Genomic DNA, 26,439 nt, shown 5'->3' with positions numbered 1-26,439 from the left:
AGAGCTTTTTTGTTGGTGCGTGGCGCTTAAGGCCCACCCAGAGGGATGCGCAGCGCGGGTTGCGTAATCGTTGATGTAATTAGGATTTTGATTATTTTATATTGGACATTTTTATGGTGTTTAGTGCTAAATTTTAGTTGTATTTTTGAAAATGTTCAATTTTTAGTAAACGCATCGCGCCATTGCGTCACAACCTTCACCTTTGTTTTGCGCCGTGCGGCACCCACACCACCAAACCGCACACGGTTGTGTGAGTGCCTTCGCGACCAGGTTCAAATTGGATTCGTTCAAAGCTCTGGTCGGTGCTTTGCTCCTCTTCTCTGTTCGATAGCCAGCTAGCGCAGTTCGTTCCGTGAAAGTGTCCGCCATAGGAAATAAGTTGGTCATAAATTAGTGCTACTTCGAGGGTGAAATTCTCCGACAACTTGCTCCGGTAAGTGGATTTTGTGCTTCTACGGCCGCTGGCCACATCTTTGGAAGGGTTTTTTCCGCGACGCCCGCGAAAATCCGGTTCCCCGTTCCGGGTTAAAATGGCCATTTTCCGGGGCCCGTGCTGGCGTGGGTCCTCGAACAAATTTGTTCTATGGCCGCCATGGCGATTGTGAGTGCCGTGGTGGCGGTGGAAAAAGTGTCCATTTCCGGCGCGAGCGGACCCCTTTCCGGGCGGATCGTTCCGGAACCGGACCGGGGCCAATGTGGGGCTGCCGCCGAGACCACCTCCGGCACCGCCTTCCATTTTCGGTCGAAGAGAAAAATTCATCGAAAATCAAAATGGCACAGCCAACTTCGATCATGGCTTCCACTTTGGTACCAGTGCTCGAACAAAATGTATGGGGCGAAATTTGAAAAATAAATTTCTTCAACCAAGTGGCCCCAATCGCTGGACCGTCTTCCACAATCGTCCTAGTTTGGCGTTCCCCGTCGATTGGTACCACTGTTCCAGGGTCTCCGGTGGGAATGTTCCGAGATTGGCCGCTTTCGCGCCAAAATATTTTTCCTTTGCCCTGGTGAAGTCGCAGAAGGCGAGGCTGAATTTTTTTGTCGAAGATGACGGCGGCCTTCCTTGGCCCGTCTGGTTCCTGGTGGTGTTGGTGAGTCTTCATTCATCACGAGCACCAACACCGCCACGCAGAATGAAGCGCTGATAGCGCGCGCACACCACCAGGCATGCGGAGTTCATTTGTGAATGAAAGCGACTCGTGTGTGTGTTGGTGATGGGTTCATTGTTGAACCTTTTTGTGGTTTGGTGAACGCCAGCAACCCCGGGGAATGAACTCGTCGTCGTCGCCTACTTCAACTTGATTGGATTACCGTTTTTTCTTGGCGCGATGGATCGATTTTTTCAACGGTGGCATTTTGAATGAAAATTTGCGTTTTAGTGATACACTTAGCTACTTTTGCGTCGCAAATAACGTAAATTTCTAGTTTTAAATAAGCTTTGTAAAACTTATGCCATTGACGCGTCAGAATCTCAAACTTTCTCGGAGGGCGCGAAAATCAATCGAGCTTTGTTTGTCGAAATTTGGTTGCTAACATCAACTCAAGCCAATGGAAAAGCGTTTCGTGCAGGGGAACAATAAACATATGGGGAAATTGCTGTTATCAATATTGTGGTGCAAGTGGAACTGAAAGTGAATTCAATGTAATATATTGATTTATTTGGGTTAATTAGACGAAGGTATGCCTTTTTCTATTCCTATTTGTAATAGGGTTAAAGGACAATTCTTGGGCCCACATCCTTATTCGATTCCTTTTCTAAATAAAGTATTAAGTTTCAGTAGTTTTTCTCCGAGTACATCGGCAGGTTCAAGACCTGCAAGACCCGCTTGGACCAAGTAACCCTCGTCAGTTACATGATCTCCAAGTATGGAATTTAAGGAGTTTTTTTTTGTTATTATATATTGTTTTACTGATCCTCGGTCCCAACCTGGTCACAGCACCTAAAAGGACCTAATAAAAATAAGTTAAGAAAAAAAAATAAGTTTCAGTAGTTCAAGCAGTGTGTATTTTTTTTTTTCAATTTTCGAAATAAATTAGGTTTGTTGTTCGTTCGTACCTAAAGTTCACATCGACTTTTACGAGTACCAATTTAATGATTTCTAGGTACATGACAACATGACCCTACCAATCGGTGTTAGGGAATTGCTCTGGTCGGTTGACAAAAATAGCCCTATCTTCGTTCGAAAGCTGTGTTAAACAACTAGTTCAAGCCATCCGCATTAGTTGCCAATTTCAGTTCTCAAAAACTCAATAACCATTAAATCTTGAAACATTTATTTCAAAGATTCACAAATTTATGAAGGCTACAATTCAAATATTTAAAAAATAAATACTTAAAATATTCAAAAATACAGTCCAGACTCAATTATCCGAAGCCTCCATTATCCGATGGTTTGTATGGGACTTTGGGTAATCGAATCACGAACAAAGAAAAAAAAAATCTTACTTTTAACATCAAATTCGAGTTCTGCGACCCTATTTTAGTAAAATTTGAATTACTGATTAAATTTAGAAAATGCATTTTTTTTTTCAATATTTCATCACCACCGTTAAGGATTTAAAAATTCTAAATCACTTTGGAGTAGTTTAGGGATCATACTAAAGCTCAACAATCAGAAATAAGACAATTTGTAAAATTTTGCCAAGGCCTTCGGATAATCCAATCTAGACTCTATTAGAATAAAAAATCCATAATTTAACAATTGAAAATTTTTAAATATCTTTTTGGTGAAAACACATAAATTCAAAATAATATAAGTCAAGTATTAAAACCAATCCAGACCTGGAAATTCAAAATTTGCTAAAAATAAAAAATAAATAAAAAAAAATAAAATCTGAGGCTTACAAATATTAAATTTAAAAAAAGGGTTTTACCGATAACTATAAAACCGAATTTTTGTTTTTGCTCAGAATGAACAAGAAAACAGGAAAAATCCATAACAAATAAGCATTAAATATTCTGGCAAAAATTAATATGATTGAGAGGCAAAAATAGAACAAATAAAAAAATAATATATTAATTATTCAAAACTTTAAACATTTTCAAAAAATTTAGAAATTCAAGATTTTAGATATTTAATATTTGGAGATCCAAAAAATAAACAATTTTAGAGTACAAAAAAAAATAAATAAAATATAAAAGTCAAAATCTAGTACAGTCCAAGCTCGATTATCCGAAGGTTCGTATGGGACTTCATATAATCGAATCGGAACAAAAAATACGTTACTTAATCCACCCTTAGGTGGTTGGTGCCTTCCTCACATTTAGAGGGTAATGCTATCCAAAATAGAAACAAAAGAGCGGACCTCTCAGTGTTCTGTCAACTTGATTCATTACTCATATCATCAGATTGGTTAGTCAGATCTTCATAATTCAGGGCACTTACAAGCTTGTAACTTTTGGCAGGGTCGTCAGATCTGCAATCTATTAAACTCGTTGGTAAGGTCATTTGATTACCTTTCTGAAAATGTATAACATGGCGGGGTTTCTTACAAAAACCACCCTTTTTACAATCTTCCAAACTTTTGTTAAAATCGTTTTTTTAGCATAACTTTTGAAGTACTTAACTTTATAATTTTCAATAGCGACTTATGGGACCCCAAGACGGATCGAATAATGAGACCAAAACGGTCCAAATCGGTTTAGCCAGTGCCGAGATAATCCAGTGCAATTTTTTTTCTCAACATCCCACCACACACACAGAAATTTGCTCAGAATTTGGTTATGAGTCGGTAGTGATACGTGAAGGTGGGTCTAGGAGGTCAAATTAAGAATTTCGTTTTTCGAGTGATTTTATAGCCTTTTCTCAGTAAGGTGAGGAAGGCAAAAATGTATCCGAAGATGTGATTATCAAAGGTAGAATTTGTCTGAGGCCTTCGGATTATAGAGTATGGACTGTACGTGATTTTTTGGAAAATATTGAAATTGTTAAATTATATCCCTTTCCCACCTTCCCTTTCTCCTATCCTCATTTCCTCCCCCTCCCCTCCCCACGCTACTAAATATTATTATCTGCCAAATTTACACTTACACACCACACCAAAACTGATTCGGAGCGTTTGGTACGGTATGTAAAAGCATCCTTCCTCCCCTGATGATTCTGTGAAATGTGATCCGTCCACAGAATCTGTCTCTGCGGTTAATGCAACGCAGTAGGCCTGGCCGCTTTAATTTTTGCTGTACTGTAATCATTAATATTGACAAGAAAGGACTTGAGGCGTAATCTTACCACAAGTTCTTCAAGGATGCTTTCTTCGGACTGGCTGCGCTTGTGTTCGATTAGATTAGATTAGAAATATATAAAAAACTTTAAGAAAATAATTTCAAAAACCCTTAATTTCAAGAATAAAAATTTTAAAATTCAAAAGTTTAAAAATACTGAAATTTTTAAATATAGAAGTTTTAAAATTCAAACTTTCTAAAATATAAAAGTTTTAAAATACGCAAATTCAAACGTAAATAAAAAAAATTCAAAAATTTTAAAAAACAAAAATTCAAAAAATTAAAATGTTAACATTCTGAAATCAAAACCTTATAGATTTCAAATTCAAAAATAAATCCAAAACACAAAAATTTTGGTTTTTTTTTTTTAATAAATTTCAATACAGTTCGTACCTATGTACCTGATTATTCGAAGTCTTCACCTGAATTTCATTCCAAATAAAAATTTGGGTCACAAAACTAAAATATGACTCGATCAATCACGTGATTACTTTTTTGGAAATATCAGAAAGCGAATCTCACAATTTGGTGTGTAAATATGGTGCCTTCAGTTTTCAATAATCAAACCAATCTCAACAATTTATCCTTGTAGAATCAACTAATTTTGTTGCCTACCGACGAATGCAACAAACATGAGCCAAACGAGGGTTTGCGCGCCTTCTTTTCTATTTTTAACGGACGAGTTTCCACTGTAGTTGTGCAATGACCGACATTTATTTTTGTTTACAATGTTTGATTGTCTGATTGTCGCCTGACATTTGTTTTGATTTCTGCGACGCTGAGTTGAAAAATAAATTCTGGTTTTAAATTTTAGCTAAAATCTTATGGCGTAATTTATAACTTCGATAAAATCTGATATTAATACGATAAAAAGTCAAGTAAAAATCCAAAAAATTAAAATGTTCCTTCCTTGGCTTGTAACAAGTTAACTACTTTGGTGGACTCGTAGTACAAAATTTGCCAAAATTTAATCAACAATCCTAAGAAAAACTACTTAACAAATTGTGTGCTTTCATAACTTAAGTAAAAATTTAAATTCAAATCTAAAATAGCACATTTTCTCTCAAATCACCAAACATTTCCCACCAAAAAAAGATCCCTCCAACCGACGCTTCAGTGGCTTACCCTTCGAAACCAATGAACTCGCGCAGCGAGCGTCCCATACAAATGAACTCCGATTCATCCCGGGCAGGCGTCCCCACGCGATCCCTGCGCACTGTCCGTATGAACGAACGAGCGGACCCGCTCTTTCATGATGTTCGTTCGGCCAGATTACGGTACCACCAATATGTGCTCTTCGGTACGTTGTTCAGGCTGTAGTAGTGGGCTGTGTCTGGGTCCCCGAATGGCGTCGCAATCGCGCGCGCGCTCCGTTTTGAAATTTCTCCTTTGCTTTGGACCAAGCCGTCCTCCGCTGAGCGAAGTAATGGCGGTTGTACCATGTGTGACTGAATGACTTGGTGGAGATTGTGAATTTGATTGATTTTTTGGGTCTTTGGGTTAGATTTGGGCGTTTATGGGCTTGCCGGGGGGGTTTGGGGTCATTTGGAGAGTTGATTTGGGTGGGTTTCCAGGGTTGGTTGGGGGTACTTTTCGGGGAATTTGGGTTTGACGGTCGGAACCGGAAAGTGGTCACCGTTTGCGTCATACGATGGAAAACCGCGTGGTTTGTGGTTTTGAGGGCTTCTGACACTGCGTTGAGGGGGTTGGGGTCGAGTCCGGTTGAAATCTAGTTGATTTTAATTGATAATTTTGCATTGTTTGACATTTGCAAAGTTTCCACCGGGTTGGCGCGCGTTTCTTCGGCTGGTACTTGTAGTAGGCCGCGCTCAAAATGGCTACCGACGCCGTCGGCCGCGCCCGACACTGGCGAGCGGTTCACCGCGAAGGGATGAATGGAGTTCATGCGGGCCGTGTACGTACACGGCGTTCGAGCGGTGGTGGTGTGCGTGCCTCGTAGAGCCGTCGACCTAGGAGCTTGGACCGTGAGCCAGTTTGTTCGAGCTGGTACGATTCAGTCGTAGCTTCGTTCGTTGATCCAGTCGGTTGTGTTTTGCTTCTAGCTCTACCTTCAGTGAGAGAAAAAGTACAAGTGTTAGTGTGTTCAAACCTCTAGCAAGAAGCTTTCCCAACACTTGGGAAAAAAAAAACAAGAAAAGAGGTGCGTTTTTACACACAAGGAGAGAGTCTTCTTTGTGTTGGTGGTGTTTACGTTTTTATTACCGGCTTCTTTTCCGGGCAGGGTTGCCACAAATACAGATTTATCTGTATTTTACAGATTTTTGAGGTGATGAGGTCATACAGAATCTGTATATAAAGAAATACAGATTTTAAGAAAAACATACAGATATACAGATTTTTCCTATTTTTTATTAAAATCAAATAATTTTAATTCTTTAAATATATTTTTTTCAATTACTCGATGAGCCCAAACATTAAATTTTAGATTGTAGAGCATTTTTATGCATTAAAAAACAATTTAGAATATTTTGTTTTTTGAAAAATTGTTTAAAAATGTCAATACAGATTCCAAATACAGATTTTCGTCCCCCTGATACAGATATACAGATTTTTGACCCTCAAAAATACAGAATCAAATGTGGCAACCCTGTTTCCGGGTTTTCTACTATTGAAACAATTCGTCGGTTGTAGAAGTTGTCAAAATTTGGGCGCGAATTTTCCAGCGATTTCAAAGCCTACTGCAACGTTAGCTGAAAAATCGATTTTCGCCCAAGCTGCTTGAAGAGCGACTCCATAATAGGCTCATCTCGCGCGTTTCTTCAACTGTGCGAGTAAGAGGGGGGAGCTACTAGAGGTGACCTGGTCCCGGGCCGTTTGGGAAGCGGCGGGGGGACGCGCAGGCGGGAGAGGCGCGCTTGCTCTTCATACAACTCGGGGCGTCCATTTTGTATGGACGAGTTTTACACGAGCCAAGCACCGCGTGTGTTCAAGAGAGCGAGAGACGTGTGCTGCCCTCTTTGGGATTGAAATTCCCGGAAGATGGCATCGTTCGTGGTTTTTGTAACGGGCCCAAATTTCGCTTCGGCGTCATACAAATTGATTCAGGGCGTTGGCGCGCTTTTTTGGGCTGTGTTTGCTTGGATTTTTCGCTATGACCTATTAGGTCATTCGATCCAAGCAGGCTCCGAAATTGTAACCGAATTTCCTTTCGCTCATTTAATAACTTGGAACGTGAAATCGCCCAAATTTCCCCACAAAATGTAAAACGACCGTTTAAGAGGTCCGGTCAATTTCCGTTACATAATCAAATTGTGGGACGCTCACGCGCGTCCCATTCTGGGACATTTCTAAAAAAACAAACCCTCACTCATGTGTGTGTGTTCTTGTTAGAAAAAGCGCGCGTAAACACGCACGCGGCTGCCGCCGCCATTTGTGTCCTGTATGTGTGTGTGTGTTTGTGTGTGCTTGGCATAAAATCTGTGCCACACACCGGGCTACCTACCCTAGGACGGAAGGGTGTGAAGTAAGAGAGGGGGAAACCAGAGCAGACCAGTTTCCGTGTTTGTAAACAGTTTGGCAGTACCGTGCTCGATCCTGTTGAGGAAGGTTGTCTCCTGGTTTAACTCTCTCGTGTCCTGAAAGGAAGTCTCTAGTAAGTTGTTAGGAAGTGAAAGTGTTTGAAAATAGTTGTTACGAGTTGTGTCCTTTTAAAAGTGATATTTTACGGGACTTCAACAAGAAGCTTGTTGGTCATCAACAATCAAAGCAACCATTGAGCAGTCAATCTACAACAAGGATTAAAATTAGTGCTTGTTTGAAGCTTGCTTGTGCTTGATTCAATTTGTGCTCATTGGTTGTTTATTACAGCTTGATTTAATTTAGTAATTCTCTTATTTTGTCACAACTAAGTTAATAGTCGTTCAGAACTGCAAGCATTTCAGGCTTGTTTTCAGTTTTTAATCATTATGGCTTTGATTCTAGTGTTGTACCATTAAACAGTGAAAAAACAACCGTGAAAATGACATTTCTTTCTTCCAAAATCAGACGAAACAAAATTTCATTCAAATCGCACGCGCTTCTCGTCGAAGCGTCGCTTGAACGAACGCTTCAAAAGCGCGCCATTTTTAACATTACTCCACAAGCAAGCAACGCTTCACCCCCTCTTCTTCGCTCTCTTCCCATAGTAGGCTGTTTGCCAGCATATATGCCGTCAGCTTGCTGAACCTCCTCTGGCTTTCTCACAGCCTACCCCGATCAAATATCATAAACGGTTAATTTCGTTATTCCCTTTCCCGCTGCTCCTTCTCGTCCACACGAAAAAATGCCAAGCAGCCAACTTTGTGTTTGTTCGCTTCACCATTTTGTATGGCGTGAAGAACCCTTGAGTGTCTAGTGACGCACACACATTCAGTCAGCCTACTTGGGTCGCGTTTTATGAAAATTGATTTTTTCCTTCTTTGCCTACTGTGCGTTGAATCTCCAACGGCTTCTCATACCTCTAGCTGGTTGGTGGAGAGGAGATAAAATTCGGGTTTCTTCGTTTTATTAGCGCGCGCTTGTGTGAGTGAGAGTGTGATGAAATGTCGACAGCTTGTTGCTACTTTGCTGCCACTTTTGAGAAATTCAAATTTTGTCCGTTACAAGTTTAAGGGGGGCATTCACCAGGAGCGAGATTTTAACGGGTTTTTTTTCTTCTGCTTTTTCCAGATCTCTTTTTCGTAACAAACAAACCAACACACACAAACAATGGCCGAGAAACCGAAGCGTCCTCTGTCCGCGTACATGCTGTGGCTGAACTCTGCCCGCGAGGGAATCAAGAAGGAGAACCCCGGCATCAAGGTGACCGAGATCGCCAAGAAGGGTGGTGAGCTATGGAGAGGCATGAAGGACAAGACCGTAAGTTTTAACACAAATCTACCCACCCAATCAACAGCAGTACTAACATTCCAACCTTGTCTTTTTGTTTTGCTTTCCAACAGGAGTGGGAGAACAAGGCCGCCAAGATGAAGGACGAGTACAACAAGGCCGTCCAGGAGTTTGAGCGAAACGGTGGCAGCAAGGACGCCGGCAAGGGCAAGAAGCCCGCCAAGGCCGCCAAGAAGGCGCCCAAGAAGAGCAAAAAGAAGGACTCGGACGATGACGACGATGAGTCCGGAGAGGAGAGCGACTGAACTAATTAACCCTTAAGAAAAAGTATGTTGTGTGCGAGAGAGCGATACAAAAAAATAACATGTAGGTACGCGGGAGGGAACAATGGGTAAAAAGTCGAGCAGCGGCGGCAGGAGAAGCTAAGAGAAGAGAGAAAAAAAACCTTACAAAAAGCCAGAAAAAAATAACAAAAAAAGATTATTTTTAATTTATTGTATAAATGTTCGGGGCCTTACTTCTCGAGAGCAGCAGCAAAATCATCCACAAAAAGAAACTTTGAACTCGATAGACAAAAACAAACAACTCAAACACACACTCACACACGAAGTTTTTAGGCAGAATAGAAAGAGAGAGGGAGCGAAGAAAAAGCAGTGTTTGAGTGCGCGCCCGGCCGGCCGGCGTGTGTTGTCGTGAGGGAGGAAAAATAACGCAAAATTATTTTTTTCGAACCACCGAAACGAGCGAACGAGCGGCTGACGCGGCCCAAAATCCACACACGATCTTGGTTTTCTTTTTCCCCTTCGTCACATCTGACTTAAGAATACATTCGAATACATTTGACTTTAAACAACAACAAAAAGTACGTAGAAAATAGAGGCACCAACTCCGGACGTTTTCTTTATCTCTTTTTACCCTATTTTCACCACTGAAAAGTTACAAAAAAAAACACACACACACTCACACACATCTCCCCCCCTTTATTTTTTAAGGAAGGCCATGTAATATTAACGCAAAGAAGAAAAAGTAAGAGAAAAAATTTTAAAAGCAAAAAAAATACAAAAAATCAACACCTACCTTTAAGTTGATTGCGGAAATGTGTACGGCGCGGAGTGAAAACAAAAAAAAACACCCCCTACAAACAAAACACAGTAAGCTTAGGAGGAAGGGAGAAACAAAAAAGCAAACAGTAAGACACAGCGTTTGCGCGTGCACGCGCAAACACAAAATGGAAGCGTAAATATACTTAGTGAAAACAAAAAAAAACACAAAACAAAGTTATTAGTAGTGACCAGTACTGTTTTTTTCTGAACACAGTAAAAAAACATCTTACATGTATATGAATAAACGTAACAAACGAACTGTTTGAAAAATAATGCAACTGTTTTTGACCGTTTGAGATGCAATCTCAAAATTGTAGAAGCGAAAGAAATACTTGTCCATCACTAAGTTGAGCAGCCCAAAACTCATCGACATGGACTGAATCCGAAGGTCCTCGTTTAATTTGCTTGAAAGCATTTTATTCAAGCATCGAACGCCGAAGCCACCGTTGCAGATTACAACACTGGGGAAACTGACTAAGCCTTGGCGCCAAAATGTTTTAGACTTCTGCTTGACTTGCATGTTCGTAAAACAGCAACAGAACTACTTTAGCTGGTTGTTTTATTTCTTGGAGGAGATACCATGCCTGGATGGCAAAGGCAATGTATGTACTTAAAATATGGATGATTAACCTTTTAGTGGAAAATGTTGCTTGTAATCTTTAGTGCCACTTTGCGAAAATGGCGATATTTACATAATATTAGGTACTTTAGCGGAAAGCGCATTTGTGCTATCTGTCATCAAGGCTAATCGCTCTTGCATTTATTTTTTGACAACAATGCAAACAGGAAGATGAAGTTGTTCCAGGAGAACCAATTCAGCTGTGCAAAATCGGGCGACCGAAAAAAAGTATGTCGGATAAATACTTTAGCATCGTTTGTGACTGTCGGTACCAAACACTTTTTCGAAGTAATGAAGCTTTCTGCAGAATTCATGCATAAAAACAAACGTGATTCGGCACAAAAAGATAGTTATAAGGAAAGTGTCGCTATATTTTTTTTTCGCTCCGAAAAAGGGGTAGATCCTGTTAACGGTATATTTCTGTCCCAGTGGATCTCTGCGGATTTCTGTTCTGGTGGATTTGTGTTCCAAGTCAAATCAAACTCAGTTTTTGTTTAAAGAGCTAGCTCGGTAGGAACGTAGAACTTCACATAGAAAGGTGCAGTGTTAATGCTACAATGATAGCCATCATGACGAAGAACTTAAGATACTTGAATGTCACGTCCCGAGATGGGAAAGGGTGTTCATTTCGCCTCAAAAAAAAAATGGATTAGCTTATTTGAATGCGAATGAAAATTACAAACGTTCAAATAACTTTGTATTCGATATCATAAAATTGTTCCAAATCATTAAATAAAAAATTAAAAAAAAGACTGGGGATATGAACATTTCGGGAAAATCGATACACGAATTTCATATTTTTATATTTTTAAACACTTATCTATCTGAATCCTATCTTAAATATGACTCCAAAATGCTCTAAAGCTATCAGATTTCTAAATCTAATATGGCGACATTAAAGAACTTTTGAATTAAATTTTTAGAATTTTTAAATTTTGGAGGGTTTTGTATAAGACCTTTTTTTTAAGTTCACAAACTTCATTAAATTAAATTTCCATGATTTCCATTACTATTCATTGATATATTTAAAGTTTATTCAGACAAATGCACAGACAGACAGTCTTTTTTACAGACATTTTATAAACCCATGTGGCATCCCTAGAGGCCTTAAAAATATTTGCAAATCGACTTTTTTCTAACATTTTTTGATTTGGATGAAACTTTGTCTATCAATTTCCTATGTCAAAAGAGGTCATTTCTCATCTTCAGTTTCCATACAATTTCGGGAGCTGATCACATAAAATGGGTATGTAAACTTACGAAATTCTGTACGAGATTTTCTGATTGATTTCATGGCTTCGGCAAACTTGTAGGCTATGATTAGGACTTTTCAGAAAAAAAAAATAGAAAACGAAAAAAGTTGCCATTTATTTTGACTGTAACCCATAATCCCTATAATGACTAAAAGTTAAATTCCCAAAATACGTTTTTTAATATTTTCGATTTTTTTTAATGTTTCAGGTGACTCAAAAAAAATATCTATTGAGCCATAGTACGTGATGGTGCAAAATTTGGTTTTGGAGTTATGACGCTCAAAAAAAAAGTTTTTAGAAAATATCAAGAAAATATCGACAATCTGGAGAAAAAATAAATAAATATCATTTTTTAGAGGAAAACCTCGAGGAAAACCGATTTTGCAATCGCATTATTATTATTATTATTATTATTGATAAAATGTACCGTGCTTATATTGAAGCTGCTTTTAGGTATACATTTTCGATTTTTTTAAAAGGTTTATTTTTTAAAGTTTAAATTTTTAAGTTAATCATGAAAGAAAAGCAAAACGATTTCTTTTTCAAAGACAGAGAAAATTTCTACAATTTTCTCTCAGGAATTTTGAAAATCGGGCAATACATTTCAGAGATACAGCCTCAAAAAGAATTCGAATCAATGAAAAAGATTTATTTTACCCGTCATCTAATTTGGCAGTAATTTCCAACTGACAAATTGATAAACTATTGGTCCGATTTTCAATGTTCAAATTGAACTTTTGCTAAATTTTCTGATCTCTAGACTTTCGCAAATTATTTCGCGATTTTCATTTCTTCTATTTTTTTATTTGATGAAACTTTGCTCACCTGAGCAACTCTCTACGAAATCGGCCGATTTCGACCATTTTTATTTTTTGTATTTTTTTATTTGACTTAAATTTTGTGTGGGCCTTCCCTATGACCAAATAAGCTATTTTGCGTCATTGGTTCACCCATACAAGTCTCCATACAATTTTGGCTGCTGACCATACAAAAAAGGTATGTAAATATTCAAACAGCTGTAACTTTTGAGTGAATGCTCTGATCAATTTGGTGCCTTCGGCAAAGTTGTAGGTATTGTTGAGGACTTTTTTAATAGGTACGATATCACAGCATTATCATTCGTAAAATTTTTCCGATTCTTTCGAAAATTTTTTTTTTAAATTTTTAAATCAAGACTAACATTTTAAAAGGGCCAAACATTGAATATTACGAAAAAATATTTTTTTCGAAAAGATCGGAAAATTTCACGAATTTTTCATGTATTAAAATTGAAAATCGGACCATTATTTGCTAAGATATGGTCATTAGAAAATGGTGGGTTGTTTTGGTGAGATTTAGAAAACTTCAATTTTCGTGTTTCTTTTTCTTAAAGCGGCTCTATCTCAGCAACCCGAAGTAAAATCTTCAATGTCTCTTAGACAATTTTATAGCAAATTTTCTGAACCTTTCGATAAAAAAATAGAAACGGTCACTCATGGTCACTATTTTTAAAAATTGAAAAACTGCAAATATTTCGCTAAAATCAAACTTTCGGTGGCTATATCTTGAAAACGGAGCCCCTTATCAAAAAATCTGTAGAGTACTTTTCGATTGCAAATTCAATTTTGCATTAAAAAATAATTTTAAACTTGTTTTTGCACGAAACTTCGATTTTTTTTCCAAAAATCACTATTTTTTTCGAAAAATCATAACTCGGCGCCAGATTTTGGGAAATTGAGTTTTAGTGAAAAAAAAGTTGATTAAAAAATCTGCAAAATATTTTTTCCGTGTACCTATTTTTTTCTCAGTAGTCCTCAACAATACCCACAACTTTGCCGAAGACACCAAATTGATCAGAAAATTCACTCAAAAGTTACAGCCGTTTGAATATTTACATAACATTTTTGTATGGACAGCAGCCAAAATTGTATGGAGACTTGTATGGATGAACCAATCACACAAAATAGTTTATTTGGTCATAGGGAAGGCCCCCACAAAGTTTGAGCCAAAATAAAAAATACAAATAAAATCCATTTCCGGTTTTGGTAGACAATTGCACACCTCCTAAATTCCATACAAAATATGCCATACATATTATGTACGTGGGTAGATAGATTACTGATTTGAAGAAGACAAAATTAAATTGTACCAAACAAGCTGCCAGAGGGTATGAATATTATTCTTTTTTTCTATCTTGCAGAACTTCAGCAAATTAAAGAGTTGCAAAAAAGAACGAAAATGCGCTGCGAAAAAGTTACTTTTGCTTTCTGCAGCATTCTATACAATCTTTAACTAAACCTGATGTTTAAATCAAAATGAAAAATATCATTTCCATAAAAAAATCTAACCAAAATGCAACATTACGTTTTGTTATAAAAATGCACACCTGAGATTTTTTATAAAAGAAATATGAAGATGATCCACAAACGGAGCATGACCCTACTCTACTTTGAAACAAAATTTGTCACATCAAAAATGTCGCACAACATCCTTCAGTGCACCCGAAAAAAACATCGCACCGTAATGTCACCGCGCGGCTGCAACTGCAACACAAGCGCGAGCGAACTGTCAAACGCCCGAGAAAGTTTTTCTTCATCAGCTTTGCCAAGTCGGTCACCCACAAAAACCCGGATTTTCACAGGATTTCACCCTCAATTCCCCCGCACGATGGCCTCCAGCACGGAGGACTTTTACCTGCGGTACTACGTTGGCCACAAGGGCAAGTTCGGGCACGAGTTTCTCGAGTTTGAGTTCCGGCCGGACGGCAAACTGCGGTACGCGAACAACTCCAACTACAAAAACGACACCATGATCCGGAAGGAGGCGTACGTGCACCAGTCCGTGATGGAGGAGCTGAAGCGCGTCATCGTCGACTCGGAGATCATGCAGGAGGACGACTCGCTGTGGCCGCCGCCGGATCGCGTCGGACGGCAGGTAAACACAACTGTTTTTTTGTTGGGCTGAGAGTTTTGTTGGTTAGGTTATGTTTGGCTTTACGGGAGGGTGGGGTCAGTTGGGCGTGATGCGTAAATTGGTTGATAAATAACATTTTTAAATTTTCAGGAACTGGAAATCGTCATCGGCGACGAGCACATCTCTTTCACTACCTCCAAGACGGGCTCGCTGGTGGACGTCAACCAGTCGAAAGATCCCGAAGGACTTCGTTGCTTCTACTATCTGGTGCAGGATCTGAAATGTTTAGTATTTTCCCTGATTGGTTTGCACTTTAAGATTAAGCCCATCTAAGAAGGGAGCCGGTTGTCTGGACATTTCGGCCATCATTTACTGAACAATATTCAAATCATCATCAACGCGTAAAATAAAGTGTAGGTTTATTATATTTTCCTCTAACAAACGTGTGTAACCGAATTGACGAATGATATATAATTTCCCAATCACATACACACAAACACACTGTAATCAGTAACAATTTTGCGTAAAAAATAAAGAACTGTAACACGAAAAAAAAAACAAACAAAAATCGTAAATGCACTTGTTCAATCCCAATCCTCCTCGTCGTTGCTCTCGCTGGCGCTGGCGTCCATTTTGGGTGGGGGTGGAGGAATCAGCGCCGAAAGGCGGTCAATGACGTTGCCCGGCTGGTCCGGGTTCTCGCGGGCGCCGGAGATGCCCTTGCGGCGCATCTGCAGCTTGCTGTGCAGATCGTCGATGAAGTTCTGGGGACCGCCAGAAGTAGCAGCAGAAGGTTTGGTCTGTGGAGGTGAAATGATAGGAAAATTAGATGCATTTTTAACTTGGTTAGTATCTTGAGTTCCTTGGACCAATTCTGATTGTAACGACTAAAATGCAGGGTTGTTACGGACGGCGCGGATCGTGCGGATTTGCTAGCAAATTTTGCTCAAGCGCAGATTTTGGGCGGATGGCAATTTTGATAAATACATTAATTGAGAGAGATAGAATTTCTTTCAAAAAAGCAAAGCAAAGAAATCCACTTTTGTGGTCTCTGTTGCAAGTTTCTGTTCATTTCTAGACGTCCAAAGGTTATGTGTGGTGAGTCACCAAAATCCTCTTTTACGCAAATGGATCGACGTTTTACTTCTTAGAAGTGTTGTTACGAAAACAAAATTGAATTTCTTTTGAAATGTTTGTTTGTATTTTCTTAAAAAGAAACGTCGAAATAATCTAATCTTTGTACAGAGATTTTTTTTTAAGTATTGGTGAGGATTTCTTGAATAAATTTATTACTTCACTCAACTCATTTTTTAACATCTGGTTAACGGCTCTGAAGACTAAAAGAAATAGCCATGAGCTAGGCCATGAGTCATGTTTTAACCTTATTTCTCGGGTTAGTTTTCAAAAGGTCGTAAGCGCCAGTTGTCCAAAATTGAGTTTTTGGCACGGTTGCACTCTTCTAACGCACTACTAATAATCTACTCGAGCAGAATTTTCAAAAAAATAAATTTAAACGAAAATATCGCCCGCATATAAAAGGTCGAATGTGCTTTTCATACGGAGAAGTCACATACGTCTTTGGTGATGCAAGGTCGTAAGTACTGATAATTTCAAAAATGTACTTACGCTCATAGAAAAAGGACGTAAGTTCAGTTTGAATTGCTTTATGATAATGCGCACATGAGTTTTTACGAAAAAAGATGAATATTTGTTATCCCGTTAAAAACATTGCGCTGATTATATGACTTAAAGGATGCGCGAAGAATATTTTCCAATTTGCCAGCCAGCAAAACCCAGTTTCAGTCATTTATTCCGGAAGATACGGCTAGCTTCCCCCAAAATCATCATTTTGTGTGGCAGCCTAAACCAACGCAAAATCAAGTTGCATAATCTGTTCAGGAACAAGCAATAATGACCGCATCCATCTTATCACGCATAAACGCCCTCTCAAAACTCCAGGAACCCCGAGTTCTTCAAGGTCCTATAGACCACTGAAGAAAAGATAAACAAATCAGTGGTAATTCGTCATTTTGTTCGTGCTCTCAGCTAGCGTATGAGCCAACGCGAGAGAGGGAGAATAAAATCTGTCAGTTGGACCTTTCTCCCCTGCGATGTTTTCTCCCAATCTCCTCCAAAAACACAAAACATCGACTGCCCTCTTTGCGGGGTGTTGAAACGATGTTCAAAATAATAATGTTTGATTTAAATGTGGTTTAGTCATAAAATAAATAAATTTTGCCAATGGTCGTATTGTCATTCTTACTCAAAAATAGTCCCAAGTACAGGGACGTATGAAACAATTTGCTCATGTAAAAGGTCGAATCAACCTGGTGTGGTAAAACAAGACTAAAACACACATTAATTGTTAATAAATTTTATTCACTTGATATGGCAACCATAGCTTATAGTCAAAGCAATGATTTTGACTAAAAATATGCCCTTGAAACCCACTTACATATAAATAAGAATTAAAATAATGGCCGAAAACTTGTTCATTGGTTTTCCCCACATGAAGGGTTTGGCTTATACGACGTTTTGAAAACTAACCCGAGATTTATTGTTTATGCAGTAAAGGATAATTTTTAATTTTGCGAATCATATTCCAAACTTTTCCTGAAAACGGTAAAATAGGGTAAAATGTAACAGAAATGATTATTGGGGCTTGTTCCGGTGGACGAACTGTGCTCAATTTCCAAATATGAACTTTATTGGGCGTAACAGAATCTGGCTCTCTTAATTTCTCAAATACTTAAATTCTTAAATTCCTAAATTCTTGAATTCTTAAATGCTTAAATTCTAAAACTTTTAAATTCTTAAATTCCTTAATTCTTAAATTTTTAAATTCTTAAATTCCTAAATTCTTAAATTCTTAAATTCTTAAATTCTTAAATTCTTAAACTCTTAAATTCTTAAATTCTTAAATTCTTAAATTCTTAAATTCTTAAATTCTTAAATTCTTAAATTCTTAAATTCTTAAATTCTTAAATTCTTAAATTCTTAAATTCTTAAATTCTTAAATTCTTAAATTCTTAAATTCTTAAATTCTTAAATTCTTAAATTCTTAAATTCTTAAATTCTTAAATTCTTAAATTCTTAAATTCTTAAATTCTTAAATTCTTAAATTCTTAAATTCTTAAATTCTTAAATTCTTAAATTCTTAAATTCTTAAATTCTTAAATTCTTAAATTCTTAAATTCTTAAATTCTTAAATTCTTAAATTCTTAAATTCTTAAATTCTTAAATTCTTAAATTCTTAAATTCTTAAATTTTTAAATTCCGAAATTCTTAAATTCTTAAATTCTTAAATTCTTAAATTCTTAAATTCTTAAATTCTTAAATTTTTAAATTCCGAAATTCTTAAATTCTTAAATTCTTAAATTCTTAAATTCTTAAATTCTTAAATTCTTAAATTCTTAAATTCTTAAATTCTTAAATTCTTAAATTCTTAAATTCTTAAATTCTTAAATTCTTAAATTCTTTAATTCTTAAATTCTTAAATTCTTAAATTCTTAAATTCTTAAATTCTTAAATTCTTAAATTCTTAAATTCTTAAATTCTTAAATTCTTAAATTCTTAAATTCTTAAATTCTTAAATTCTTAAATTCTTAAATTCTTAAATTCATAAATTCTTAAATTTTTAAATTCTTAAATTCTTAAATTCTTAAATTCTTAAATTCTTAAATTCTTAAATTCTTAAATTCTTAAATTCTTAAATTCTTAAATTCTTAGATTCCTAAATTCCTAAATTCTTAAATTCTTAAATTCCTAAATTCTTAAATTCTTAAATTCTTAAATTCTTAAATTCTTAAATTCTTAAATTCTTAAATTCTTAAATTCTTAAATTCTTAAATTCTTAAATTCTTAAATTCTTAAATTCTTAAATTCTTAAATTCTTAAATTCTTAAATTCTTAAATTCTTAAATTCTTAAATTCTTAAATTCTTAAATTCTTAAATTCTTAAATTCTTAAATTCTTAAATTCTTAAATTCTTAAATTCTTAAATTCTTAAATTCTTAAATTCTTAAATTCTTAAATTCTTAAATTCTTAAATTCTTAAATTCTTAAATTCTTAAATTCTTAAATTCTTAAATTCTTAAATTCTTAAATTCTTAAATTCTTAAATTTTAAATTCCGAAATTCTTAAATTCTTAAATTCTTAAATTCTTAAATTCTTAAATTCTTAAATTCTTAAATTCTTAAATTCTTAAATTCTTAAATTCTTAAATTCTTAAATTCTTAAATTCTTAAATTCTTAAATTCTTAAATTCTTAAATTCTTTAATTCTTTAATTCTTAAATTCTTAAATTCTTAAATTCTTAAATTCTTAAATTCTTAAATTCTTAAATTCTTAAATTCTTAAATTCTTAAATTCTTAAATTCTTATATTCTTAAATTCTTAAATTCTTAAATTCTTAAATTCTTAAATTCTTAAATTCTTAAATTCATAAATTCTTAAATTTTTAAATTCTTAAATTCTTAAATTCTTAAATTCTTAAATTCTTAAATTCTTAAATTCTTAAATTCTTAAATTCTTAAATTCTTAGATTCTTTAATTCTTAAATTCTTAAATTCTTAAATTCTTAAATTCTTAAATTCTTAAATTCTTAAATTCTTAAATTCTTAAATTCTTAAATTCCTAAATTCTTGAATTCTTAAATGCTTAAATTCTAAAATTTTTAAATTCTTAAATTCCTTAATTCTTAAATTTTTAAATTCTTAAATTCTTAAATTCCTTAATTCTTAATTTCTTAAATTCTTAAATTCCTAAATTCTTAAATTCTTAAATTCTTAAATTCTTAAATTCTTAAATTCTTAAATTCTTAAATTCCTAAATTCTTAAATTCTTAAATTCCTAAATTCTTAAATTCTTAAATTCTTAAATACTTAAATTCTTAAATTCTTTAATTCCTAAATTCCTAAATTCTTAAATTCTTAAATTCTTAAATTCTTAAATTCTTAAATTCTTAAATTCTTAAATTCTTAAATTCTTAAATTCTTAAATTCTTAAATTCTTAAATTCTTAAATTCTTAAATTCTTAAATTCCTAAATTCCTAAATTCCTAAATTCTAAAATTATTAAATTCTTAAATTATCAAATTCCTAAATTCTAAATTCTTAAGTTATTAATTTATTAAATTCTTTAATTATTAAATTCTTAAATTTTTAAAATCTCATTCCATTTTTGTCACTACCTTAGATTACAAAAAAAATGATAACTTTGGAGCATTGTTGGAGTCATTTTGTAGGTTAGAGAAATGCTCAGAAAAAAATAATACAAATTTCTAGCATCGATTTTTCTGAGTGAAACTTTGGCGAGAATCACCGATTTTCAAATCCCTAGATTTATGATAGTTTAGTTTTTAATTTTTTTTTTTGCTTTTTTTTATAAATTTGTTAAATTTATAAAATTAATGTTATGCAGACAACTTTTTCATAAATTACGAAGTGTTAAACAATACTTGTCATTGCCAGCTACCTTTGAAAACTGTGAGTTTGGTAAAATAGTTACCTTTTGTCTCGGAATTGGCAAAATAGTTCAGCTGTGTCCCCTGATGCTCCAGAATTATAAATTCAGAAACTCAAAAATCTAAAACATTCAAAATTGAAGACTTAAATATTTAAAAAAAACTAAATCAAGAACTCAAAAATTCTAAAAACGGAAATTCCTTATTTATTGATTTCTTTAATTTGGTCCTAAAATGATGCTTAGATTGCTGATATTATTGTTTACAGCGATAAAGCTAATTTTTCTAAGTACAATGACCCTCTGTACGACCACAAAAAGTTTACTTTTTCAAAAGGTCGTATGTACATAGGAAACCCACGGCGCATTGGTTGTTTTGAAAAATTAATCTAGAACGATATTAAATAAATAGTTTTCAATTGAAAAGCGTACTATGAACAATTGAAAGATTTGTTACATCAATTACTACGAAATAAACGCTATGAATACCTAAATTAAGTATGTAAATAAGAATCAGTAAAATTAAAATAAAATATTTTGCGAATCATCAAGTTGTAACAAATTTCAAAGGATCTGATAATAAAAGTTTCTGCCAAATATAATTTCAATTATTATAAATTTTGGCTTAATGTTTGTCAAGTTTCTAGCACAAGGTTAATCTCTACATTTATTTTATTTTTATAAAGTATTTCAATCAACACTTTTTAATTCGCTCCCGTAAATATTAAAATAATATGATTGATTATTCCCGTTAGCTTATTATTTAGGAAACACATTTTATCTGTTCTGAGTGGAATTTTGCCAAAAGAATCCGATTCGGTATCATATTCATAAGCTCGAACTCGAGCCAAGTCGACTCGAGGCTCGAGCCAAAATACTCACTGGGATAGTGAAAATGATTACACTTCGAGAGTATTTTATTAAACCTATTAGTAACATCTGGGCAATTATAGAGTTTTATGAAAAAGTACTTTTGGACTAATATAACTGACTTAGAAATAAAAAACAAACTTTATTGAAAATTATTTCACAAGATACTCGACCAAACTATACAAAAATCCTAATAGAAATTTGGTCATAATGAGATCATAAGTTTGAAAACGATCTCCATATCTTTATAATAATCAAGAAAAGTAAATAACTAAGGGTAAACTTATTTTAAAGAAAACATAGCATTCTATACAAATCAATAAAGGAAATACCATCTTAAATTTGACGTTGGATTTTTTGCAGCATATTGATTTTTTCAATTTGACTTTGTCAAACCAACGCTTACAAACAATGGGGTACAAACTAAAAGTGGAGTTTTGGAGTACCTTCTTTACATTTTCAGAGGTTTCTTTTTTTTTAATTTGATCATTTTTGAAATTTGCTTTACATGTTTAAACCAGTTTGCTTGCATTGGTATTTTTTTTTAAATATCGTCAATTTTCTATTATTTTTGGCAAATTTTGTTGATTACACCTAGTGTTGAAAATTCAAAGCAATCAAATTTAAGATTAAACATAGCTGAACAGTCTGAACTATTCTTATTAAAGTGCTTTTCAATAAAAATAAATAAATAAAAATAAAATAAATATTTTCAAAACCAACATTACAAATTCACTCACCGAATCCGTCCGGCCCTGCTTGGGCTCGCTGTGTTTCAGTTTAGCTTTCTGCACGCCGCCAGCATTCCGAATCGCCTCCATCAGATTAAAGTGCGCATCGACGGGGGTCGGCGTCGTCGGTGGAACCGGTGTCTTCGGTTCCTTCTTCACGGGGCGCGTTGCCCCATCACTTTCGTCGTCCTTCCTGACAAGCATTTCCGGTGGCGGGGGTGGTGGCGGAGGCGGAGGAGGTGGTGGCGGTGCAGCAGCGACTGCGGAAACTGTTGGACTGTTGACGATCGGAGTGGGGAGGGGGACTGATGGTAGCGGAACATTCTGGAGAGGTTTTTCCTTAGCTTCGGTCGCCACCAAAGTGTCCAGTTCCGGAAGCTGATCGGCGATTTGGGCCAGTTGAAGAGACGGACCGATCAGGGTGTTGTTCCCAGCGTACTGAATGTTTGTGACGATTCCCGGCAGGTCTGGCAAATCTACGGGAACATCAATTTTCGGGGCATCGTTCAACGAAGGCGTGTAAAATATTTCCTGTCCCTTTCGGCGGGAACGATTGCGGATGATTGGAGACGAAGCCGAGAGGATCTTTTCCTCACGAATGCGACTTGCGCCGGATTTTTTGCTCGATCTTGACTGATCGACAGCCCCGGAGCAATCTATGGCAAAATCCTTGCTGTTAAACAGCAAAATTGAGTCCAAAAACTGGATTCCTTCATGAACGTTTCGGCTCTCCTGAGATGTCCCATCAAACGAATAAATCCGATGTCGATCCGTAGAACTCTTGACGTGATAAAACTGAATCTTCTCCTGGTACGAATGCGTCGGAACGTACGTCCTGTCCTGCAGCACAAAGTCGTTTTCCTTCATCCGGATGCCATTCGAAGGAGTAAACGTCGGCAGAACCGTCACATCCAGATCCGCTGCCGGATATCGACACGGCGAGTAGATCACAATAGCCTCTTTCGTCTCGCGCAGTTTGGCCACATCCTCGTTGACCTTTTCGATGCGGCCGTTTATCTTATCGAGCCGGGTGCGGTTCGTTTCGATTCTTGCATTGACCTTTCCGAAAACATCATCAATCACCTGATTCAGAAATTCAAACACATTGATCGCCTGCAGAATGGTTTCTTCGTGGCGCAGATCCGGATCGATCGTTGGAATGTTGTAGCAATGCATTATTTCTGGAGGAATTATCGGAACATAACTACGGAAATTACAAAAAGACACAAAACTGTTCTGAAACTTTTAATGAATCCTTTGGTAAACAACTTTTGTTAACACTTGTGACAAACAGATGTCAAGGATGTAGCGCAACATCAAAAGTGTGACACTTTGCGAAAACATCGCAGATAATTTTGCTTTTTGGTCGATGAGGAAATCTCTCTGACACGGAAAAAAGATAGTAAATTCCATGTCTTATAAATATTTTTCAGTAGTAGTTTATGCAAAAAGTTGCAAAAAGAGGATTTTTCCAGCACGAGTCGTACATTTATCCAACGAGGTTCACCAAAAAATCAAGTTTTGCAACGAATTCCATAAAACATTGTTTGCAATTCCGAAAAACACCCATTGAGTGAAATAATTATTATAAAATTAAATTTTCATGTATTTTGTCAATAAATCGTTTAAATAATTTTTTTTTGAAAAGTTCAGAAAAGTTCACCCATTTCAGTGTTGAAAAGTAGAACTTTTCAACATTTATTTTGAAAAGTGTTGCTATTCGATTCTGTCATTTTTGGTACAAAAAAGTAGGCTATTTCGTCGTTCAAGAATGACAGAAAAAGTATGTAGTTTCACGACGGAATTGGGTCCTAAAATGAAGCTTAGATTGCTGATATTATTGTATACAGTGATAAAGCTTGTTTTTCTGAGTATAATGACCCTTTGTACGACCCGTGGTACGACCACAAAGAGTTTAAATTGGTTTTCTAAATCAATTTTGAAAAATTAACCTCGCGGTTCTTCTTGACAGAAAGCTCCTACTTGACAGCTCGTTTTAAGGGGACCATAGTTGATCCATCGAAAAAATGTTGTCTTGTAATTTTTTTTTGCATTCAATTGAAAAAAAGTCATCAGAAATGGTTTTTAATCGTGTTTTTCCGTTGTACATAAACATTGACATAGGCATGGACATAGGGCTTTAGTACCAAGGGGCTGGAAACTCTAATATTTTTTTAAAATACTGAGTATATTAACGATATTCCAGTATACTTGTTAGTATACTAACCGAAAAGCAATAAACTGTCAGTATATTAAGATACTCTCAGTATATTGGTAAGTATACTGGCGATATGTAAAGGAAATAATAAGTATACTAACATATATTTTGATATACTGGTTGACATAATAATTATAGCTCTAAGAGTTTCCAACCCCTTGTTTAGTACCCAATTGCAAAAATATATTTTATTACACTTAACGATGAGGCGTATAAGGCTTTCTAGTCAGAAAATTACCAACACATTCAAAGTATGTTTACATGACAGCTGGACATTTGTTTGCATCAGGTTTCCTATCTCTTTCTAGCAAAAGTTTTTTGTCAGGCAACTTCCAGCTGGTTTTTTTTACTGACCGCCCGACATGTCAGCCAACATACTTCGCAGGGCTGTGACAGCTCGAGCTCGATCATTGTTTGCATCAGGACACTGTGACGAGGAGAATTAAATTATATTTTTTTTCACTGGGCCTAGAAAGCCTTATTTTTCTAAGCACAATGGCAATTGGTCGTGCAATTTGTACATAAACAAAAAGCAATAAGGATCAACGGACATGACACCAGGAACAAATTCAGTGTTTTTTTAAAGGTCCTATAACCTATTGTCTTTCATATGTTCATATTACATATTCATATAGGACCTTATAGGCTAGTATGCAGAAGGTAAGGGGTCAAGAAACAGCTTTACGAACAGCAGAACAAAGGAGAGGGAGCGATTTCTTGGGGTTTTTCTTCACCCTCTTTGACTTGCTTGTGCTGCCGCTGCTGCCCATTTGATTTTTTTCTTGACCGGTTCCTTCCGAAATACGTATACCGCTTATAAAAACAGTCGAGGAATTTTTATCAAATATCTGAAGCAAACTTTGTTTACACAAAAGAAAAATAAACTTTTCGGTTAAAAAGATCGTTTGTTGGATTAAAATAAAGTTCAAAAATTCTAATTTAAAAGTTGAAAAATTTCTGATACTACCCGGTCCCGAAATATTCTAGCAGAGCTGATTCTACCGGAATCACTGGCGGTACCAGGAGGGGGCGTGTTCCCCCTTCCACATAAAGTTAGTCCTAAATTTGTTCCACCGTTCTAGCAGGATTCTGACAGAACCAGCTCTTTTAGAATATTTCTTGACTGATGGGTACCAGAATTATGTGAGAATTTTGCCAGAATAATTTAGCAAAGTGAAATCTACTAGATTTTTGTGGGAAATTAGCTAGAAAATTCTGACAGCGCGAAATCTGTCAAAGTGTTCTATTTTTTTCGCTTAATAATCGCTTAAACAAAATAACGACTCTAAAGCTTTAAAGCCTTGTGATATGTAATTTGTATGTAAAACAGGAAAAGACATGTCTCTGGGAAAAGTTATAAAATCTCGTAAAAATCATGTTATTTTTGCAAAAAAAAAACATAAATTTTGATACTAAAATATTTTTTTTTCAAATTACAAAAATACGAAAATTCAAAAGAAGTTCAAAAACTCAAAAATAAAAAAAATAAAAAATAAATAACAATTCAGATAAATAAATTTAGGGAATCTGCAAAATAAAAAAATTGAAACATTTTTTTAAATAATTTAAGTTTTTTTAGAGTTTTAATCACGTTTAAAAAAAATAACTTTAGAATTTGTCATAATTTCCTTAATTAAAATTTCAGAATTTTAAAAAATCATTTAGTCAAAGATTTTTTTTTAAATATAAAATTAGGCCGTTGCAAATATTTTATGAAGTTTATGTGTATTTAAGAAAATTTCTGGAGTTTTTTTGAAAAGGTCCAATAAACCAAATTTCCAGTTTTTGCTTTTTGGGTGTTTTTAGAACCGCCTTGAGTCAGGGGTATTGAAAAACACCCAAAAAGCAAAAACTGAAAATTTGGTTTATTGGTCCTTTTCCTTTTCAAAAAACTCCAGATTTCATTCCGCAGTGCACTTTGGCCGATGAGGCCAACCCTAAATTCATACATTTTTTTCCGTGCACACTGCACAGAAGCTGACAAACTCTTGCGTTCCAGTCTACCACCACTCCCGTTCACAAAACGTCATTGAAGGTCGCCATTTTAGTAAAAAAATTCGAACGTCAGAATCGGAGCTCCGCAGTTAATCCGCTAATTTCGACCGATTCTTGGCCCGTTTCCGTGCGCAATCGATTCCCCGCCCAAGTGTGTCGTATTCCGCGTACCGCGTGTGCCATTTCCGTCCGCGTTCCGGTGGGAAAAGTGTCCAAAAGTGACCCGGAAAGTTGGTGGCTTCACC

The 26,439-nt window shown here is 35.6% G+C and overlaps 3 protein-coding genes across 4 annotated transcripts; 2 read left to right on the top strand and 1 right to left on the bottom strand.

The window, feature by feature from the left end:
- The first annotated feature begins 275 nt into the window (after window positions 1-275).
- On the top strand, window positions 276-10,178 carry LOC6034217 (high mobility group protein D). 2 transcript variants are annotated; one of them, XM_001844518.2, is made up of 3 exons: window positions 276-433; window positions 8,891-9,079; window positions 9,163-10,178. In XM_001844518.2, the coding sequence occupies exons 2-3, from the start codon at window positions 8,930-8,932 to the stop codon at window positions 9,352-9,354; spliced, it is 342 nt and encodes a 113-aa protein (XP_001844570.1). In that variant the 5' UTR covers window positions 276-433; window positions 8,891-8,929; the 3' UTR covers window positions 9,355-10,178. The 2 variants fall into 2 exon arrangements, with proteins under 2 accessions (XP_001844570.1, XP_038109887.1); XM_038253959.1 differs by lacking the exon at window positions 276-433 and adding an exon at window positions 6,231-6,383.
- Window positions 10,179-14,552: 4,374 nt separating this feature from the next.
- LOC6034214 (protein mago nashi) lies at window positions 14,553-15,372 on the top strand. Its single transcript, XM_001844515.2, has 2 exons — window positions 14,553-14,937; window positions 15,067-15,372. Exons 1-2 carry the CDS (start codon window positions 14,671-14,673, stop codon window positions 15,247-15,249), a joined length of 450 nt encoding a protein of 149 aa, XP_001844567.1. The 5' UTR covers window positions 14,553-14,670; the 3' UTR covers window positions 15,250-15,372.
- On the bottom strand, window positions 15,313-23,237 carry LOC6034213 (WASH complex subunit 1). Its single transcript, XM_001844514.2, has 2 exons — window positions 21,991-23,237; window positions 15,313-15,716 (listed from the first exon to the last, which is right to left on the bottom strand). Exons 1-2 carry the CDS (start codon window positions 23,155-23,157, stop codon window positions 15,501-15,503), a joined length of 1,383 nt encoding a protein of 460 aa, XP_001844566.2. The 5' UTR covers window positions 23,158-23,237; the 3' UTR covers window positions 15,313-15,500.
- Between the last annotated feature and the right edge of the window lie 3,202 nt (window positions 23,238-26,439).

The sequence above is a fragment of the Culex quinquefasciatus genome, chromosome 2 (assembly GCF_015732765.1).
Source record: "Culex quinquefasciatus strain JHB chromosome 2, VPISU_Cqui_1.0_pri_paternal, whole genome shotgun sequence".
NCBI classification, from domain to species: domain Eukaryota; kingdom Metazoa; phylum Arthropoda; class Insecta; order Diptera; family Culicidae; genus Culex; species Culex quinquefasciatus.
Note: the sequence above shows the minus strand (reverse complement) of the source record. Positions and strands in the feature narration are given on the sequence as shown.

Bases quoted from the DNA above. Each gene is read 5' to 3' on its own strand.
- LOC6034217 (XM_001844518.2), top strand. From the start codon at position 8,930: ATGGCCGAGAAACCGAAGCGTCCTCTGTCCGCGTACATGCTGTGGCTG. The intron at 9,080-9,162 runs GTAAGTTTTAAC...GCTTTCCAACAG, and splicing joins GAGGCATGAAGGACAAGACC to GAGTGGGAGAACAAGGCCGC.
- LOC6034213 (XM_001844514.2), bottom strand. From the start codon at position 23,157: ATGCATTGCTACAACATTCCAACGATCGATCCGGATCTGCGCCACGAA. The intron at 15,717-21,990 runs GTGAGTGAATTT...TCACCTCCACAG, and splicing joins AGCAGGGCCGGACGGATTCG to ACCAAACCTTCTGCTGCTAC.
- LOC6034214 (XM_001844515.2), top strand. From the start codon at position 14,671: ATGGCCTCCAGCACGGAGGACTTTTACCTGCGGTACTACGTTGGCCAC. The intron at 14,938-15,066 runs GTAAACACAACT...TTAAATTTTCAG, and splicing joins CGGATCGCGTCGGACGGCAG to GAACTGGAAATCGTCATCGG.